This window comes from Merops nubicus, unplaced genomic scaffold (genome assembly GCF_000691845.1).
Source record: "Merops nubicus isolate BGI_N331 unplaced genomic scaffold, ASM69184v1 scaffold1752, whole genome shotgun sequence".
Lineage (NCBI taxonomy): Eukaryota > Metazoa > Chordata > Aves > Coraciiformes > Meropidae > Merops > Merops nubicus.
The window spans coordinates 34771-48865 of record NW_008595389.1 but is presented as its reverse complement, the minus strand read 5'-3'; the positions used below and the strand labels follow the sequence as shown (position 1 = coordinate 48865).

At 37.8% G+C, this 14095-nt stretch overlaps 2 protein-coding genes across 3 annotated transcripts in view; one reads left to right on the top strand and one right to left on the bottom strand.

Moving 5' to 3' along the window:
* Nucleotides 1–655: 655 nt before the first annotated feature.
* On the bottom strand, nt 656–4020 carry RD3L (retinal degeneration 3-like). 2 transcript variants are annotated; one of them, XM_008936013.1, is made up of 4 exons: nt 3802–4020; nt 2822–2907; nt 1822–2124; nt 656–953 (listed from the first exon to the last, which is right to left on the bottom strand). In XM_008936013.1, the coding sequence occupies exons 1-4, from the start codon at nt 3802–3804 to the stop codon at nt 656–658; spliced, it is 690 nt and encodes a 229-aa protein (XP_008934261.1). In that variant the 5' UTR covers nt 3805–4020. The 2 variants fall into 2 exon arrangements, with proteins under 2 accessions (XP_008934261.1, XP_008934260.1); XM_008936012.1 differs by lacking the exon at nt 3802–4020 and having other exon boundaries at nt 2822–3298.
* A 1995-nt stretch (nt 4021–6015) lies between these two features.
* LOC103768856 (putative ATP-dependent RNA helicase TDRD9) overlaps nt 6016–14095 on the top strand; it is a gene marked incomplete at its 3' end in the record, with an annotated part of 42706 nt that continues 34626 nt past the window's right edge. Inside the window, exons 1-2 of the mRNA XM_008936014.1 lie at nt 6016–6036; nt 7288–7310. Of these exons, the coding sequence (XP_008934262.1) occupies nt 6016–6036; nt 7288–7310 (44 nt within the window). The remainder of the gene's footprint in view (nt 6037–7287; nt 7311–14095) is intronic.

The window sequence follows — 14095 nt, the reverse complement described above, 5'->3', positions numbered from 1 at the left end:
ATGCTGTTAAATATCCAATATTTCCATTTGTCTCCCTTTACAGTAGTTCAGCACATGCGGAGTACAGTCTGGAAAAAATACAGAAACAGTACATGCGGCATGTTATAACTTCGGATGTGGTTTTCATTTTGGGACTTATTCTTGAAGTTAAGAAAGAACTATTCAGCTCCAAAAAGCATTCACCAATTTATTTGGTATAACTTATATATAATATTACACTATTTATAAACTATTTATCTTGCACATTGTAAAGTTCCTGTAGAACCTAACAGCTATGTAACACATACAGAAGGTTTTGCCTAACACTTTGTGGATTTATGCTATTTCAAAATATGGGAGGCAGTCTTTCCTTGTTGAAATGTATCTAGCTTTATATGGCTAAAAAAATAAAATAACTCAGAGTTATTTCAAGAACGTCTCCATTTTTTGGTAAAAGGTGCCTTCAAACACAACATCATTGAGGAGCTATAAGGATAAAAGGAGAGCTTGTATTTTAAGTTTGTTTACTGCTTATTAGCTATAATCAAGGATTTTAATTTCTCTACTTGGAAGAAAGGGGAGCATGTCACATTTCTCATTTCTATGTTTGTGGATGGCAGTCACACAAAAGGAACGCGAACAGCTACAGAGCTTTCAGAAGGGAACACAAATCAGCTTAACTTGACGGATAGTAATAGGGTAGATTCCAGATTCTGTGAGAGAAGGTGGGAAACATACTTTGTGTGGTTTTGTCAACATAACTTGACACTGTGGGGATTTCATCTTTCTCCGATTTGTTAGAACTGTCTCCATGCAGGCTGAAATGTTCAGAGCAGTTTGTATTCCATGCATCTACCAGTTGGTCTTGTTGGTTTTTTCTCTCAGTAGTAGTAAGAAAATCTTTTAAAACTTGCTTGAATATGTAGACTATTTCCCAGGGTAAAACATCATTTTCTGCCAAAACTTCACGAAATCTAGAAATAAACAAAAATTTAAATCTAATCATCAGCAGTGAAACCTCTGTTTCCTCTCTGGTCTTTCGTGGGGAGGGGAGAGAGGAGGAAATGACTGCAGTCTGGTGTTGCTTATTCCTTGCTGCCACATTTCCCCACAAACCTCCCCCTGAAGACTGTAAGAGGAAGAGAGCTCTGACAATGTGCTGGATGTGGTCCAGCTATTACGAGGGCTGAAAGCTATTGTTATTTGGTATGCTTTTTTTTTTTCTTCCACCCATCTGGGTAACTTGATTTAAACTGACTTTGCCCTTAGGTGTGTTCAGGGCTTTAAAAGGCACATAGGCTTATTCTGTCATTTTCGCTAGTCCTGAGAAAATGTACTTAAAATACATATATAGGAGGTTTTTTTAATTCTAATATTTTTTTTTGGTAAAATGTGTGGGGGTTTGTTTCCTTTTAAAAAATGGGTTGGTTTGGTGTTTTCCCCACTGATTTGCTACTTTTAGAAGCTTCCAGGTATTTTGGACAATGAAACAGGTTTCTGCCTAACAGTGCATTGCATTATTGCTTTAATCTGATTTTTGGTCACTGGTTTACTATTGAATAAATATTGTGATGAATAACTGGAAGTGTTGAGTGGTCACATGTTTAAGCATGTGAGACTTCCCTTGTTTTGAGCTAGACCAGGAAAATGTTGATTAAAAACTTCCTTCAAGCACAACCTATTAAAGATGTAATTTCTAAAACACCTGTAAAAGTGTGTTCTAGTTGCTGGTCCTTGTTACTTTAGAAGAAAGGTCAGCGCCAAATATAAGCTTGGATTAGGCAGAGGAAACATTCTACTTATGGTAAAGTAGTCAAAGTTAGAGAAATGTGAAACAGTTACCTGCTGAGAACAGTTCCCGTTTGGCAAGGTTGGATTTGTGAACACAGAACTTCGAGCTGCCGTTGCTCGGTAGCTGGAATTGTTGCTTGAGGGTTTTGGTTCTTCAGCCAGTTGTAATCCATGCCAGTCCTCTGGACTTTTTGCTCATTTTCAATCTCTTGCACTAGCCTTTCACGCTCTTTCAGGTGCCATTTCAATTCCCTCAGTAGGGTTTTTGTAACTACATCAGATCCAGGATATCTTGTGGGTTTGTAGGAGTCATTTTTAGACCATTTCATCCAGCCGAAAAGTGGCATTTTTAAGCTGTGAGGGGAGAGGAAATAAAAAAAAATTGCTTATTTCTGTCTGACTGGTAGTTGTTTGTATGTGTAGACTTCTTCCTTCTTAGCAGCTGAATATTTCAAAGAAACTTTATTAATGAACCTAAACTGTTTTGCAATACATGTAACTAGTGATAGCAATTGCCAAGCCATAATTAAATATGATAAGCCTTACATTTTATAATATTTTTTGTCTGTTTTCTGAGTTAGCTATGTGAAGTTTACAGCATTTAAAAGTACTTATCTTGGAAACATTTAATTTTTTTTTTTATCTTGGTAGTACATATGTTTAAAAAAAAATTCAAAACAAAAAGCCCACTAAAACCCCAATAACCAAGAAAGGAGCACTGCTCCTCCCTCCCCCTCTCCCCTCCCCAAAAAAAACCAAACCAAACCAAACAAAACAACACCAAGCTAGAAAGAAATAACAAAAAAAAAAGCCTGCAAAACACAAACCCCCAAAGCTCCAAAATTTGAAGTTACCTGTGCATTTTAAAAGTTACTAAATAAAAGTTAAGTGCTGAAATTCTGCAGGATCTATCTTTAAATCTTCTGTATCAATTTTTATTTTAAGTAAATTCTTCTTTACATAACCTGAAACCAGAAATCTGGTGGCTTATGCTTCTAAATTGCTGTTTGTTACAAATAATGCAGACCTGGAATGAAATAATATAAATTACCTTTGCAGTTGTGTGTGAACAGTGTTTCTGGTGAATTTGCTTGAAGGTCTCTTATTCTGGCATATCCCGTTTTCAGGCTGTTGCCACTGTTGGAAGAAAACAAGATTTTTTCTTTTTTTCTTTTTTTTTTTTTTCATTTACTCAAACTGTGCTTAGAAAAATGACTTTCTGTACTGAATATGACAGTTTAAGTTTTTCTGCTTTTAAGGTACTTTTTCATCCTCTGTACCAGATGGAAGCAATAATCCATTTAACCTAACATGGTCTCAAATACTTTCTTCAACGTCCATTAAGATCTCCTACCTTTGAATTGAGTTCTGCCGATGGCAGCAATTTAAAAAGAGATGGTAACAATTTCAAATGCTTGTTGCTAAATTCATCCAAAGGTATTGTTGATAGGGAGATGAATAATGGTAGTCTGAAGCAACTACAGACGTGCTTCTAGCTAAAGTTAAGGCTGTCGTGTGATGTGATGCTCGGCTGTGCATAGCTGTAGGTCACAGTTTAGAGCTGTATTTTTATGACTGTAGAGTGCTAAAAATAACTATGTTGCTTTTATCATCAAACTCAACTTTCAGGCCATTGAGATGCTAGAAGACTTTTCTCCCATTAGAGGGGGATCAGTCTGTTCTACTGTCATTTTTTAAACAGCTAAGAATAGTCTTTCTCTAGTAAAGATCATCTAAAACCTTTGTTAAGTGAGTGTTGACAGAAAAGAGCTATTTGACAGCTGCTCAGGGTTTTGTTGCTATATTAAATACTTCTTCCAGATGAATTACATACATCTCACGGTATTATCCTTTTTCATTACTGTGCATAGCTGTTAACATTTTCAATTAACGTTTCAAATATGTTTAAGCCTGTCTGTTACACCTATGGGGTGCCATGAAAACACATAAAACTAATTAAAGGACTGGAATGATAAGGAGATGCAAACTGAGGTCAGACTGATCTAAAAATGCCCAAATTGTAAGTCTTACCATAGACTTCGCTTCTCTCTCAGCTGGCTGTCAGTTGCCTGCTCCCTCTTCCCTTGGTGAGTGCTTTGAGGATATCCATTTCTAGGATGTGTTTTCGGGGATGGCATTGTGCACAGTAAAGGTCGCTGAAGCAGCCATTTTCCGTTCCAGTTATCTGGTCTCTTCCTATTAATCTAAACAGTAGGCGTAGTGTACAGAATGCCTTCTCTTCTGCTCTTTGTTCTAATGACTGTCTTCGCTCCTCTAAGTATTTCTCATTCCTACTTTTTTGCCTCCACTGGTGTGTCGAACTGTTGGGAGAACAAAGGTTCTTTACATTTGTTCTAGATGTCACACAACATAAAGGGTGACGTGTATGGCTGTTATTAAAGCTGATATTACTTATACATTGGAAAAATTCGAATGTCAGCATTAATCCTCTTCAACTGGAAGGTTTTCACATTGCATTGTATGTGGTACTATGAAAAAGGAAGGGAGCTAGGTTTATGATGACAGAACTGTCCTGACAGATTTTCAGATGAAATTAAAATGCTCCTTGCCACCTCCTATACAGCACAGTTAACATGTCAACACTTTTCTTCCACTGTATCAAATCTGAAAGTAAGCTGCTGTACAGTGTAAACGCGTTGTAGTGTCTTTGTAAATTAGTGATGCATACTGGAAGGTGTGCAAGTTAATTAAATGAGAAGCCCACATTTTTTTTTTTTGCACGTGTTTTTGTTACATAATCTTTGATTGTATCATGAAATGTTGTGAGTCAGGATACTTAGCATGATACTTAGCTTTCCATTGGTAGGAGAACGTTAAAGCTGAGAATTTGTATTGCTTCTACTTCTGTATGCATCTCAGATCTGCATTCAGAGATGACTGCTCACGTGAGGCTGGCATTGGGAACTGGAACATAAAAGTAGAGCAGTATTTTATGTAGTTGCTAGCCAATGGTTAGAGCTAGAAGCTTTGTGGAGAGTTACAATTTGTCCAGCTGTCCCTAAATATACCACTGGTTTTGTAGTTCTGTGTCAGGGTAGAAGTTTTGGCTTGACTTCAGCTGGTAATGGGTCTGTTCCCTGAAGGCATTTGTAAGTTTGTTTTTATTAATAATTTCCAAATGAATGGGAGGTTCACATCAAACTGTTCTTACTTTTTGAACTAATGGCCAATTCTACCAGTTTACAAAGATGTTTCTTACTTAGCTGGCTAGGAGACTGTAAACTGGCTTGTGGAGATGTTAGACGAGAGGAGGAGGAAAAAGGAACATCTAATTTTTCCTCTTCCCATGAGAGAGTACAGAATACTTCTAGCAGTTCCATTAGCAATAAGTAAATGATTGTATTGCATTGTGTGTATGGTTTCCACTGCAGATTAGTCTAGCTATGGAAGTAAAATACTCATGTACTTCTCAGGAGCCTTTTTCTCAAGTAACAGTAGAAATGGAGGCCTGTGGAGAAGTTCTGATTGCATGGCCAGGCAACTAGATGTATCTCCTGTGCCTTCAGACCGTGTGAAGAATAAATGCTACACCTTAAGAGGGGTTGAAGAGAGCTAGGCAATCTAAAATAGAGGTTTGCACGGCAGAGCTCGTCTATAAGGTCATTAAACTTTTGCATCAGTACGGATGAGTGAAAACAACCACACATGGAATGACACAGCCATCCAAATACTGCATCTCTGCAGTAGTGATTCTGCCTTGATTTCCTGTGGATTACGTGGATGTATCTGGTTTCCCAATGGCTTTTAGCTGTTTGGCTTACAAATACAGGAGTGAGAAGTCATTGAGGTAGCTTAACTTATGTTCCCATAGTTACAAGAGTACACAAAGTGAGCATAATTTGCATGAAATTAGAATAGATTAATATTGAAAGGTGTAGGGGGTTTTCCCTGCTGACTTCAGTAAACATAGACACAGCCTCTAGTTTAGAAGGTGATCATCATAGTGACAGACTGTGGATCACCAGTTAGAATAACGAGCATACCCTGGTCCATGTGGCAGAACAATTCCTACTGGGACCATATGCTCTCTTTATTATTTCCTTTTACCCTTAAATTACATGTGAGGCACCGTTCCATTTACTGCTTGATTCATTCCGATTAGTAGGAGGCATATTTAGGGAGTCTGTTACTACTTCTTGCTTGGCTGAGGAGAAAGGAGTGTCAACTTGTTGTGATATTAGTATGATATCTTTAAAGAATTCCTCCTAACGCAGGGCTGCGTCCATGGCGGCAGTTGTGTTCTGGGTATGTTTTGTACTGAGGAGATGAATCTAAACCTAGAACTTGCTATGAAAACTCAGTTTCAGCGTGTGGCTTGGTGTAAAGATGATGAAGTGCAGTTCATGGCTCTAATCTTTAATCTGAATGTGTCTGGTACTCACTCACAAATTCTCATCAGTTCTGGCAATTTCTCTTTTTCTTCTTCCTGTTTGATGTCACAATTGTGAAGGGAAACTCAGTGAAGAAGATATTATGGAATCAAGTAACTGATGTGAGGTCGCAGAGTTTTAGCATTTACTTAAATAGAAGTATTGCTTAGTTTTCTTCAGGGTTAAAACTTGGAAACGGCTATTGTCAATGCTGTTACAACTTCATATGTTACAAAGTAGGAGCCCTCAGCTCTATGCTGAAGGCACAGCACAACTAGAGAGTAAGAATTTTTATGTACTCTGGTGATGCAAGTGCACCCAACAACATGGGGATTCAAGTAGCTAAAACTTAACCCAGGGAAACAGAATGAATCAACCTGGGATATGCTCTGAGGGTGCTGAATATACATGAATATACCTTTCTTGATACAATAGCGAAGGAGTACTTAAAGAGTAACAGAGAGGTAGTTTTGTGGATGTTTACAGGAAGTGTCTGTAACACTACTTATACTAGAGGAAAAGTGGATCCTTCATTGAAAATCATCATAGTTAACCTTAATACATGCTGCTTTAGAAGATGGCACTGTTCATGGCAAGGTATATTTTTTTGCTAAAAAGAGGTGACAGAAGATGTTTATTTTATCATCTACATGCTTTCTGAAATCTCATGAAAGCTATTTTTGTAAAAAAAATATATTAAAATAATCTGTTCAGCACAGGCAACTTATATATTTAAATGATGTGTGGTTAATCAGAATATTAAATATGATTTTTCAGTGTTACTGCAATAATTTGCTCTAATGCATAAGACATATTCTTAAGACAGGCTTTTCATTCTTGGAAAATCTGAAATTCTCATAAAGAATAAAAGTACTGGAGAAACAGCTAATCCCTACAGAATAGTGGTCTCTTGTGAACAAATATTGTTCTGTACCTGTATTCTGGGAGGAAAAAGCATGTGTGTCTTAACATCCCATATGCAAAGGAGCCTCCTAAACTGATCATCAGTTCTTGTAATAAAAAAGCCCCCAGTTAAACCTGGGGCTTGTCAGAACTACAGATTCAGTACTTGTTTGTGCTGATTGAATGTACTTTTGGAAACACACTTTTTTTTTTTTTTTGACAGAAAGCAACAAGTTGTGACAAATGGTGAGCAAAGGTGGAGGAGAAGCTTCTTATTCTTTACTTTGGAAGATTTTATGGCATCTGTACCACCTGAGATGCTACTGACTTGCAACTGTAAGAGTCAAGAAGTATAGCTCTCTTCAGGAGTGAGACTTGTAATGACACACCAAGAAGTTGTCTTCATAATTCTTATTTGACCAAAAGTGTTAATAGCAGGTCATAACCATTGCTAACTGGCTAACATTTCAACCCACTGGCATGGTGGAGTATGTTCCATAGTTCTTTGTTAGCATCTGTGGGTTATAGTCACATACTGTGGTTTTCTGCCTTGAATTTTGTGTGAAGGGCTGATACTTTGTTGTTGTGTGTTAAGCCTAGTAAGCAGCTAAGCGCCATGCAGCCCCTTGCTTACCTCCCTGCTCCCACTCCCCCTGCCAGTGGGATGAGGGAAGGGGAATGGAAGAGTAAGGAAACGTGAAGTCCAGATAAGAACTGTTGAAGTGGAAGAAGAGAACAAAGCAAGCGATGTAAAGGCTGTTGCACACCACCTCCCACAGGCAGACTGATGACCAGCCAGATCCTGAGCAATAGATGGAAAATCCAGGGGAAACCTCCCTCTTGACCCTTTTTATTTCTGAGCATAATAGTACCTGGCTGGAGTATCTCTTTGGTTGGTTTGGGTTATCTGCCTGGTTGTGCCCACTGCCAACCCCTTGTATGCTCCCCAGTCTCTGCACAGGGGGGAGCACGGGGGTGCCGTGTGAGAAAGGGAGAAGGCCTTGATGCTGTGCAAACACCACTCAGCAACAACTAAAACATCTGTGGTGTAGGATTATTGTTTTCACAAATCTAAAACACCAGTCATAGAGCTGCTATGAAGAAAATGAACTCTATCCCAGGTAGCCCCAGAACAGTTACATCGAAAGGTAACCAGTGGTACCAGTCACCTGAGAAAAGTGAGACTTCAGTTTTGTACCTATCCATAGCTAGCAGATGGGCTGATTTGCTTCCATCTATAAATGCAGCCCCACTCTTTAGATTTAATTATCAACTTTACAGTGTATTTTTCTTTTGATTTGGCAGAACAACTCACTGTAGCTGTTACAGGCTGCAGACAGATGGGGAGTCTATCTTCTCTGATCACTTCAGACAGTGTTTGACTACAGCTCTTGCTTTTGAACAGCTAAGAGCAAAGCTTGCCATGAGCCTACACGAGAGGCCTCTCAGCTTCTTTGGTCCTTTGCTGTGACAGCTAACAGCGGTAATAATTCTCTTTTAAGTATTAACTGATAGAAAGTAGTATAAGCTATTGTTGTATTTCTGTTGCTGTGATGAATAAAATCAGGATGTGTTTGAAGCTGATTTCTTCCACTTGGGCTGTCTGTAGCATTAATGTTTCTGGTGCTTCACTAATAGGCATTACACGTGTCAGTTTGAAATTGAGGGGATCTTGCATTTGATACTAGTCTTCATGGGCATTTTTTGATTCGGCACTGTCTCTTACTTGCATTGTTCTGTTCAGAGGTTTAAGCTGGATTTTACCAGGTTGATACCCAAATGCATGTTTTTTCATGTATTTTAATTTTCTTGTTATATGGGGTATTTTTATTATTTTTTGCTATTTGGCAGAGTCCCTTGTGGTTAGGGAGAAGAAATTAATTTCAAAGTTTTAGTGAGTCTAGATGCATTGTAATAGTTGCTGAAGGATCAGAAAATGATTGAAGAACTGCGCTTTTGGTTTAAGATAATAAAGATGGATACTCATCTAACTTCTAATTCATAACTAATTATAAAAACAATTTACAAAGTCAGCTGTTTCATGTGTGTTAGAGAGCTAGTTGGTGTGTGGTTTGTCACTATCTGCCACAGGTAATAGCTGCCCTCTTCCAAACATCCCTGTTTGAGCTGTGGCTGCAGAAAGAGGAGCTCCTCAGCAGTTCATCTCCAAAGAGAGTCCATTTCTTTGAAGCCCAGGAGTTTATCTCAGTCTCTCCCACTGGCATAAAATCCCAAAGCAGTAGGCAGTAAATCTGGGAATTTGGGCTCTTTCATCCTGGTATTTGTGGTTGTTTTTCTTAGATTTTAACTGTGGGTAAGGTGGAAGATGAAAGGTCTTACAAAGCTGTTGGTTTGGCATAGAATAAATATTTCTGAGATGTTGAATGTATATAGACTTTCCAAATCCAAATTTTTGCATCTGAGTTTTTCAGGACTTTGCAAAGCAGAGCCCACCCTCACTCTCTCCCTCTCCCCCTCTCCACCCAGTTAAGGTTTTAAAACAGGAGCTGTGAATAACTTCTGGGAGGAAGAGCAGTGCAAGTTTTTAAGATACCTATATGTGAAGACTTTGTCTCACTAAAGACTAAATCTAGCTAATTACGCTTTCAAACAGCTCTCTTGAGTGGAGAAAAAGCATGCACCTCATTGATTCTTAGATTTAGATAGCAATCTGTAAATAATTTTGTAAAATCTGTATTTTAGTATTTAATAGATTTCACTTATTAAAAATTCTATTAATAATCTTCTATTTTTGTGACTGGAACATGGGTTTTGAATGACAGTACATTATTTCTTCAAAGTTAGTGTATTTCCGCAGGTAAGACCCATCTTCTAAAAGTATGAAACAGCAGCTGCCAGTTAAAGGAAATTTTTTGCATGTCCTTTAGTAAACCCAGTGGAAGGTTATTTTTTGTTGTGGCAAATGTTTAGTTATGTAAAGTGTCACATTACTTTAGTCTCAGAAAAGAGGCTTTGAAACAGCCTACTGTGTATATCATACTAAAGTTGTACAGCAAAACACTGCTCTGTATTCTATAATGCTAAATATTTTTTTCAAGTGATTCCCCCTGCAAAGATCTCTAAGTAGGCAGACAGCGTGGATGTGTGCTAGAATCTGTGACTTAGGCCAGTCCTTCTCGTGTGATCGTGAAATGAGTATCCATAGCTTTATGTTTAACTCCCAGTCCCATGTGAGTAGGGATTTTGTTTTGTCAAATGCGGCAGAACATATGTAAGCAAAAAGTATGTCTATAAGAGTTTTTTAAAACACAGCCCTAGAGCACTTCCATTTTTGTTTTTTGCCTCCAAGATGGAAATGCTTTTAAAGTTACATAGCCTTAAATAGGAGCTTCTATCCCAAAACTAAATAGTTAATAGAAATTTATCTGAAATTGGGTAGGCAAGCATCTTAATCCTTGGAATTGTATTGCATACTTGAATATTTTTTTTTATACAGTCGGGTTTGCTGCATAAGCAGTGTAAAAGTAAGAGACTGTATGTATCTGTTTCTTGAATACAGTGCTTTTTCAGCACTGCTTCTAGAAGCATTCACTATGTTGGGTGTATGCACTGTCATTGTAGTATATGTCACTGAAAAGAGCCAAACAAATGACTTGTCGCAGTTATGGTTGAGATTGTGCAATTGATAATATTTTTGATAAGTAAGTGTATGCAGAAATGCTTTGGTTAATATTTCAGATGCTCAAAGTATAAAAAAAATTACCAAGTGTACTCTGTTACAATGGCCTTGTTGACTTATTAGAGGTCATTCTATAGCTTGAAGAAAAGAAGACCTTTCTCTGTCTGAATTTATTTAAAGGAAGGCACTCTCAGTGTATTTGAAAGCATTTGCAAGTAGATGTGTGAAGGATTTCTGGTGTTAAACTGTGTTTGCCTCCTAGTAATTCCCCTGAAGTGGCAACTGTATTTACTTTTATGTTTAGAACACTGAATTTTTCTTTAGACCCAAATAAGAAATATTTTAAAAGATTTTGTCTCAGTCAAATGCTCAAAATTTGTTTAGGTAGCCACATATACCAAGAATAGTCACACTTCAGAAAAATGTAATAATAATTAAACTACACGGTGATGAATAAGGAAAATAACCTGTAAGAAACAGTGTTAATTCTTCTCCCAGAAGAAGTGTGCTGTATTTTAACTCTTGCTTGCGTAGAAATTCTCTTCCTGGCCACTGCTTCTCAGGCTCCAAGTTCTCATGACTGCTACTTCTGAGAGTATCTTCCAAAATAGGTAGGTCTTGAGATGTGTGCACCTTCATAGGTAGCTGACGTCACGTTTTACAGATGTTAGGACGCACCAAGAGTTAGTTGTTGTGGGTGATGTTACTGATAGATTGTGTTTGGTGCTTTATGATTTTGTATACCTTCGTCCACTTGGGGTGAATATAATGTCTTATGTTTGCAGGTTCAGCCACAGAAATCTGTCCACATTTGAGGATGAAACGTGCCCTTGATCTCAATAAGATTAAACTCTAGCCTTTTTTTTTTAATGTGGTGAAATGAATTAAAAACAACATCTAGTGTCTCCTGTGTTTCCTTAAATTGATGACTTTTAAATTTTCAGTAATTGTGTTAGTCACAAAAACAATGTTTTACTGCCTCTTGAATTGGTAAAATTCTGAATGTGTTTAATATGTGCAGCTGAAAACTTACTTGCCAAATAGCCAGGGGAGTATAGAAGTAGGTAAGTGCCAAGGCTGGAATCAGGAAAGTCCAAGGAATATGTGCGCTAACAGGGCAGGAGTACTGAAAAGTAACTATTCACTCTGTCAGATGGAATAGAAATCAGGAAGAGATAACTAGTGTATCAGACAGACACATGCTCTGTAAGTATAAAGTCCAGAAAAGTCCCTTCATTATTGTTGTCCTGTCCTCCTCTGGAATGGGTTTGAATTTTCTGAGTCTTGTCATTAGTCTGCTGTCAGCAAATGTTTGTTGAAACTCACTAGAGGAATGTTTCATCCCTTCCGGTTTGTCCAGGTATACACAGGATGATACCTCTTACTGATGACTTATTAGTGATTACTTGGAAGGGTTGTTTTGTCCTGTTGACTTAGGAGAGCAGCAGGGGGCTTCATATGGTTTGTTTTTTTTTTTCCCATTTTGCTTTTACAAACCGCCCATTATTCTCTAAGCTTTTAATTTTATTAAAGCTGCAAAGTTCAGCATTGAAACACTGAGGAATGCTGTAATGAAGGTTGTTTGTTCATTTCATACAACCATATGCAATTTTCCAATTGCATAAGGTTTTCCCCCGAGACTGTAGCCTGATTTGGTGCATTGAGTGAGCAATGTTCATTCTTAATGACTGGCTATTAAATATTTTCTTTATTCATTGTGTAGCCTGAGGTTTATTTACTGCATGCTGTTTGAAGACAGAAAACCTAATTTATGAAAGAAAATATCCAGATATACAAACAAAAAACCCTAATGTATTCTCACAAATCACTGAGGTCATACCATCCTCATTTTCCTGCAGCTGTAGAGGCAGAGGTCAAAACAAATAGAGACTTCTGTGAGCCATTTTGAAATGCTTAATACTCCATCTCTAGCAGCATTTAGTTGACTCTGTCTGCTACTATGGAAAACTGTATCTTAGTTGACTTCAGCTGGTGGTTAAATACTGATGCTTCTGCAAGGTCTTTACAGCAAAGGAGGAACACAGTCCTAGCTTTCTTACCCTTAGCCCCTGCTCCTCAGTAGAAGTATTGTGTCGAAGTGATTTGCTTGCTGTAGCTCGGGGCTCTGACAGTCCAGTAATACCTGCTCCTACATGACAGCATTTACTGTCTTAAGCAGGTGGCTTTTTTTCTTGCGGACGACTGAAGGACAAGTTGTATTTATTGCATAATCAGCTTTTGGTTCTGAAGATATATGTCCAGTGCACTTGGTGAGGCTGCAGTCTTTTGGAAATGAAAAATAATTTTGTCACTAAAATCTGTAGCATACAGTGTTGACAAATTGAGGTTGTGTAGCAAAGCTCGATTATGTTATTTTCAACTACTGAATTTTTGACTTTGTTACTTTCATTTTATTTGGGGATTTTGCTTGTGTTTAATGTACATTTAGTGGAATAATCTACTCAACAAGTGGTCTGACATGGATGTGAGTGTACATTTTTGAATTATACCTTGGATTCAGACCTGTTATGGAGTCTGAAACAGCCTAGTTGGTTCAGAAGAGTCAGTGATAGAAAATCCCATTTAAGCCTGCACTGGGATGCTTGGAGGAAGTATCTGAGTATTCCATTCGGTATTTCCTGAGATCAAGGGAAAAATTGCTTTAGCTTTATGCCTAAAATATTGTTTAAATAGGATAAGCCATTTCTTGGCTTGTTGACAGCAGTAGGTGATAAATACTTAGTGTTTCCTGTAGAAGGCAGTACTGCCTGAGATGGATGAGTGGTCTGTAGCAGAGCTAAAGTGGCACAGAGTTTGTCTTGTCACAGAAGGTGGGTGCTCTGCGGCAGCAAGATATCCTGAGTTACTCTGTGATGAGAGCTGTGCAACATAGTGCCATGTTAAAAATCTCTTGTTTTCAGCTTAATTATTTTTTGAGTTGGAGTTCGTTATTGTTTGGGTCAAGAAATAAACACACCTGCAGCAGTATCCTTGTACAAAATGTCTCAAACATATACCTCCAGAGAAACAGATTTACTCTGAATTAGAAAATTATTGCATAGCAGAAGCTTGCACACAGCCCAGAGTTTAAAGTGCAAAAAAGTAGTTTTGATTTCTAGTTGTTGGGGTTTTTTTAATAAAGGGTGCTTTTGATGTGTCCAAAACTCTCCTGCATCTAAGTTCATTTATCATTTAATAATCATAGTATATATGCTACTTTATTCCCTGGTGAAATCCATGTGGCTTTCTTTGCACTGTTTACGCAGAAGATAATTTTTTAAATCCCATTTAATTCTGTTTATGTCACGGTTAGACTTTGTCTTGTGTGTAGTAAATTCCCATAAAATTCACTAATAGGGTGATTGTATTAATTTATATTTTCCCTGGTCAC

What these genes read in the sequence shown, in the direction of transcription:
- RD3L (XM_008936012.1), bottom strand. Translation starts at nt 2,958, where the DNA reads ATGAAAAAAAAAAAAAAGAAAAAAAGAAAAAATCTTGTTTTCTTCCAA. An exon ending in GTTCACACACAACTGCAAAG is followed by an intron (nt 2,125 to 2,821) that starts GTAATTTATATT and finishes CTCCCCTCACAG; the next exon opens with CTTAAAAATGCCACTTTTCG. An exon ending in ACGGGAACTGTTCTCAGCAG is followed by an intron (nt 954 to 1,821) that starts GTAACTGTTTCA and finishes GTTTATTTCTAG; the next exon opens with ATTTCGTGAAGTTTTGGCAG.